This window comes from Poecilia reticulata, unplaced genomic scaffold (assembly GCF_000633615.1).
Source record: "Poecilia reticulata strain Guanapo unplaced genomic scaffold, Guppy_female_1.0+MT scaffold_249, whole genome shotgun sequence".
Taxonomy (NCBI): domain Eukaryota; kingdom Metazoa; phylum Chordata; class Actinopteri; order Cyprinodontiformes; family Poeciliidae; genus Poecilia; species Poecilia reticulata.
In genome coordinates, this window is record NW_007615034.1 from 177,025 (window position 1) to 181,806 (window position 4,782).

At 54.2% G+C, this 4,782-nt stretch overlaps 1 protein-coding gene across 5 annotated transcripts in view; it reads right to left on the minus strand.

The window, feature by feature from the left end:
- The window catches only part of slc4a2a (solute carrier family 4 member 2a), a 14,423-nt gene extending 9,697 nt beyond the window's left edge, over positions 1-4,726 (minus strand). Inside the window, exons 1-7 of one of the 5 annotated variants that reach the window (XM_008402664.2) lie at positions 4,062-4,726; positions 3,808-3,924; positions 2,178-2,260; positions 1,200-1,356; positions 992-1,127; positions 714-876; positions 190-256 (exon numbers count right to left, since the gene is read on the minus strand). In XM_008402664.2, coding sequence (XP_008400886.1) covers positions 190-256; positions 714-876; positions 992-1,127; positions 1,200-1,356; positions 2,178-2,260; positions 3,808-3,898 — 697 coding nt within the window. In that variant the 5' untranslated portion in view covers positions 3,899-3,924; positions 4,062-4,726. Of the gene's footprint in view, positions 1-189; positions 257-713; positions 877-991; positions 1,128-1,199; positions 1,357-1,494; positions 2,156-2,177; positions 2,261-3,807; positions 3,973-4,061 lie in introns of those variants that run through there. The other 4 variants (XM_008402666.2, XM_017303336.1, XM_008402668.2 and 1 more) reach the window with 4 other exon arrangements.
- Positions 4,727-4,782: the final 56 nt, after the last annotated feature.

Sequence of the window (4,782 nt, forward strand, 5' to 3'; positions counted from 1 at the left end):
CACAAACACACACACACAAACACACACACACACACACACCAGCCTCATAATCCGTTCCCTCAGACCACTTCCGTCTGACTGAGGAAGATTCACTGGATGATCTGAAATCAGTGCTCCGACCTTGACCCTGACCTTTGACCCTGACCCTGACCTTTGACCCTGACCTTGACCCTGACCCCCAGTTCTTACCCACAAGGACGACGGTGGCCTCAGCTCGCTCCATCAGCTTTCCGTCAGGTCCGCACGGCGCAGTCTCCTGCTGGACAGAGGTCAGAGGTCACCCAGCTGTGTGACCATCAAGAGGCGCCAGAGCTGACACAAAAACTCAGTTTGGTTTCCATGGTTTCCATAGTACTGAGTCTGGCCTAGTCAAAGTCCTCAGACCACAGTGCTGGTTCTGTTGGGCCTCGGTGTTGACCCGGATGTATTAGGGCGACATGGCAACCGCCCAGGGTGGCACCCTGAGGGGGGGAAGATCTAGAGTCAGCACAGCTGCTGCTGCTGGATCAACCTGCTGGTTCTGGTTCTGGTTCTGGTCCAGAACCAAACATGGAGAAGCAGCTTTCAGCTTCTATGCACCACAGATCTGGAATAAACTTCCAGAAAACTGAAAAACAGCTGAAACCCTGAGAGACACCAGGCTGCTTATTAATAACTGATCAACATGTTAGATGACGACTGATTGATTATTGGCGACTGATCGATGGTTTCACCTTCCTGCTGACATCAGCCTCTCTGTGATTGGCTGTGTTCCTGGACAGCTCTGATTGGCCGGTGCGTCTGCCAATCAGGGAGGAGCGGTCAGCTGCAGAAATGTTCCTGCTGAACCAGCGAGGATCCTGCTGGTCACTGGGAGGACAGGGAGGACAGGGAGGACAGGGACAGACAGGTGGTAGTTCAGCAAAGAACCAGCTGGGAGAATAATATGTGGAGGACAGGAGGTGGACAGGTGTCCTCCAGGTGTCCTCCAGGTGTCCTCCAGGTGAAGTACCTGTGCGGCAGCAGCAGCGTCCTCAGCAGGTTGTCTCCGTCTCCGGCTCTGACCTGCTCTCCGTCCAGCAGACGCTCCACCACCTGCTGGGCCACGCCCCCCAGACTGTTCTGCTGGAGGTCCAGAAGAACGGCACCTGCAACCAGAACCAGAACCAGGGCTCACTGTTAGAACCTCCAACCGGGAGACTGGGGGACATCGTCCTCACCATGGGACAGCAGCTTCTGCAGGACCAGCAGGGAGTGGACGGACAGGGGGACGATGTGAGCCGTCTCCTGGTCCTCAGAACCCGTCCACCGACCCGACTCCCTCCACTGCAGGTCCTGGTTCTGGTCCATCACCAGCTCCTTCAGCTGCACAAACATCTGACACACACACACACACACACACACACACACACACACACACACACACACACACACACACACACACACACACACACACACACAGTGTGACTCCTCTGTGTCCTCTGACCGGTCTCAGCACCAAACCAGCTTACTGACCCGGCTAGAACCTGCTGAACTGGGTCAGTTCAGAACCAGAACCTGAAGCCCAACTGGACCCGACCTGCAGCTGTACCTGGTTCTGTCTGCTCCTGGGGTCCAGACCCAGCATCCTGGAGGCCAGCAGAACTGAACCTGCTGCAGAGCTGAGCCCAGACTCTACCTGAGGTCCTCACCTGTCCCCGCCCCCAGAAGCCCCGCCCCTAATCCCACCTGGATTAACCAGGATCAGCTGCCGGTTCCTGTTTCAGCCTCAAACATTCCACAGCTTTTGTTGTCGTCTTTCACCCGGTTCTGTTCCCACCGGGTCTCCTGATGTCCTTGTGCTGGGCCCGGTTCTGACCCAGTTCTGTTCCCACGCCACTAGCCCGTTAGCATGTAGCATGCTAACACTCATCCCTATGAAATGATGCTGAATGACCTATGACCTATAGCGGGTCAGAGTCAACATGTTAGGCTCCTCCCCCTGACCCAGCAGGTGGCAGCTCAACTGAAGAACGTGCCAAGGTGAACGTAACCATGGTAACCAAGGTTGGTCACCTAGGTCACATGGTTACCATGGTCACCATGGTTACTTGAGTCACCTTGGTTACCTTGGTTACCTTGGTTACCTTGGTCACCTCGGTCACCATGGTTACTTGAGTCACCTTGGTTACCTTGGTTACGTTGGTCAACTTGGTTACCTTGGATACGGGGACAATGGGTCCTCTGGAGCTCTGCTTCACCAGGTGATGCTGAACAGCTGGAACATCATCTGACCTTTGACCTGAGTGGGTGGAGTTACAAGAGAGGAAATATAGGTTGAACTGTTTCATTTTTCAAAATAAAAGCCCTGAGAAACTTGGAAGAGAAGCAGAAATGAGATGATAGAAGAGGTTCTGGAGGTTCTGGGTCCGGTCCAGATGATCCCAGCGTTCCCTCAGAGCGGTTTGGACCTGCTGCAGCAGACTGGTCTCATCCCAGTGATCCCAGTTTGATCCCACCAGGTGGTTCATCAGCTGCTGCAGCTTCACTCACGGATTATAACTTTCTGGGTCTTATTTTCAGTTTCCTTTAACGCAGATAGAAAACGACGAGCCTTTAAAACGCCATCAGCTTGGGATGTGAATGTGCTCTCAGGTTTGGACTAGGCCACAGCGTCCCAACATCTCCTGTAGGAGAAACCATCACTTGATGATCCTGGGTTATAAAACTGCTGCAGCTGATTTAAACTCCCTGCTGCAGCAACCTGGTTCTGGAGCTGCTGCAGCAACCTGGTTCTGGAGCTGCTGCAGCAACCTGGTTCTGGAGCTGCTGCAGCAACCTGGTGCTGGAGCTGCTGCAGCAACCTGGTGCTGGAGCTGCTGCAGGTTTTTGATGTTGGACAGAGAAACAAGCGAAGATTCAGAGATGGAATCGGATCTCAGTTCTTTGGATTTGATCCACAAATGCTTTGATCTGTAAATGTTTTAGTTTAATTAGTTTAGTTAGTTTAGTTGGTTTAGCTGGTTTAGTTAGTTTAGCTGGTTTAGTTTAATTAGTTTAGCTGGTTTAGCTGGTTTAGTTTTGCCTCTTCAGAACCGGGTCTGGATCTGTCCGGTTTTACCTGCTTTCAACCTGATCCTCTGTTTCATCATCTCCAGATTATCTGCAGCTTTAGGATCTAATCTGATCTTTTTCTCCATCCGTCCTTCAGCTGGTCCAGACCGGATTCTGGTTCTGGTTCTGGTTCCGGTTCTATTCTGCCGGTTCCCTGCTGATGGACCTTTAATCTCTGCAGCCAACAGCAAGAGCGCAGGTAAGGCTCAGGTTACCATGGGAACCAGCCAACCCGATCTCTTCATGATGCGATCATCCAATCAGCTGCCAGCACAGAGTCAGCTGACCCGGTTCTGACCCGGTTCTGACCCGGTTCTCCTCAGCAGGAAGGAAAGATTCTGCTGTTCTCGTCTTTGTCTTGATGAACTTTTTCTCATCATCTTCCCGTTTTTAGATCAACCTTCACAGAACCCAGAACCCGGTTCTGTGGTTCTGGGTCAGCGGTTCTGACCATCAGCAGCTGTCAGTCCTGTTCAGGTCAGAACGACCCGCATGTTGGACCGCCATCAGAACCAGAACCTTCAGAGCAGCGGAGAGCCGGCACCAGGTCACCAGCCGATCCGGTTCTGACCCGGTTCTGACCCGGACCAGTTCATGGAGACACAAGAACCCATCAGAACATGACGGAACCACCGGAGCAGGAGAGACTCGGACCTCCTCCAGAACCTTTCGGACCTCAGGAACCTCAGCAGCAGGTCTAGTGGTTCTGAACCAGAACCGGATCATGGCGCTCACCTGGAGAGTTCTGCTGGTCCAGAACCGGCTGCTCTTCATCATCATGGAGGCAGTGAGGAAGAGGAGCCGCCGGGTTCTGGTTCCGCTCCATGCAGGGTCAGAGGTCAGAGGTCAAACCTGAGGAGCAGCAGCTCAGGTCAACGACCTGACGATGATGATGATGAAGGTCCCTCAGGCTGAGCTTCATCATCATCACCTCCATTCAGACCCATCAGAACCAGAACCTCCTGACGGGTCTGTGTGTGTGTGTGTACCTGCTGGGTGTGCTGGTCCGTTTCAGTGCTGCCGGATCAGAACCAGCCGGGCTGCAGCGGTTCTTATAGCGACCCGTCTGCATGGGCGGAACCAGAACCCGGTAATTATCTGAGCCGAACCCAAACATGTTTACCTGGAAACACCTGAGAGCTGCTGGAGGCGCCGGTTCCCACAGAACTGCACGGACCGGGCCGGGCCGGGCCAGAACCAGGCTGATGAATGTATCCAGCATGATTAACAGAAAGACGTCAGCAGGTTCTGAACCTTCAGAACCAGGTCCGATTGGACCAGGCCCAGGTTCTCCTCCGTGCTGTTTCGCTCCAGAAGATTCTGGAGGTCCAGATTGGGTCGGTCGCTCCAGAAAGCCGGTCCACTTGGTCTGGAACCGAGGTTCTGGTGGGTTCTGATCCCTGCTGTGGAGGAATGGACCCACGGTATGATACCTCCATGGGTTCTGGACCCAACAGAACCGGGCTGGTTCCACCAGTCCAGAACTCCACACCTTCCTGGACCGGTCCAGTTCTGGTGGCTTCTTCAGAACCATCCAGCTGATGCTAAAGCTAGCACGGCTAGCAGAGTCAACAGGTTCACGCAGCTTTGGAGTTCTGGACCGGGTCAGAACCGGCCTGGCGTCCTGGACCGGGTCAGTACCGGCGGGTCAGAACCGGCCTGGCGTCCCGGACCGGGTCAGAACTGGCCAGGCGTCCTGGACCGGGTCAG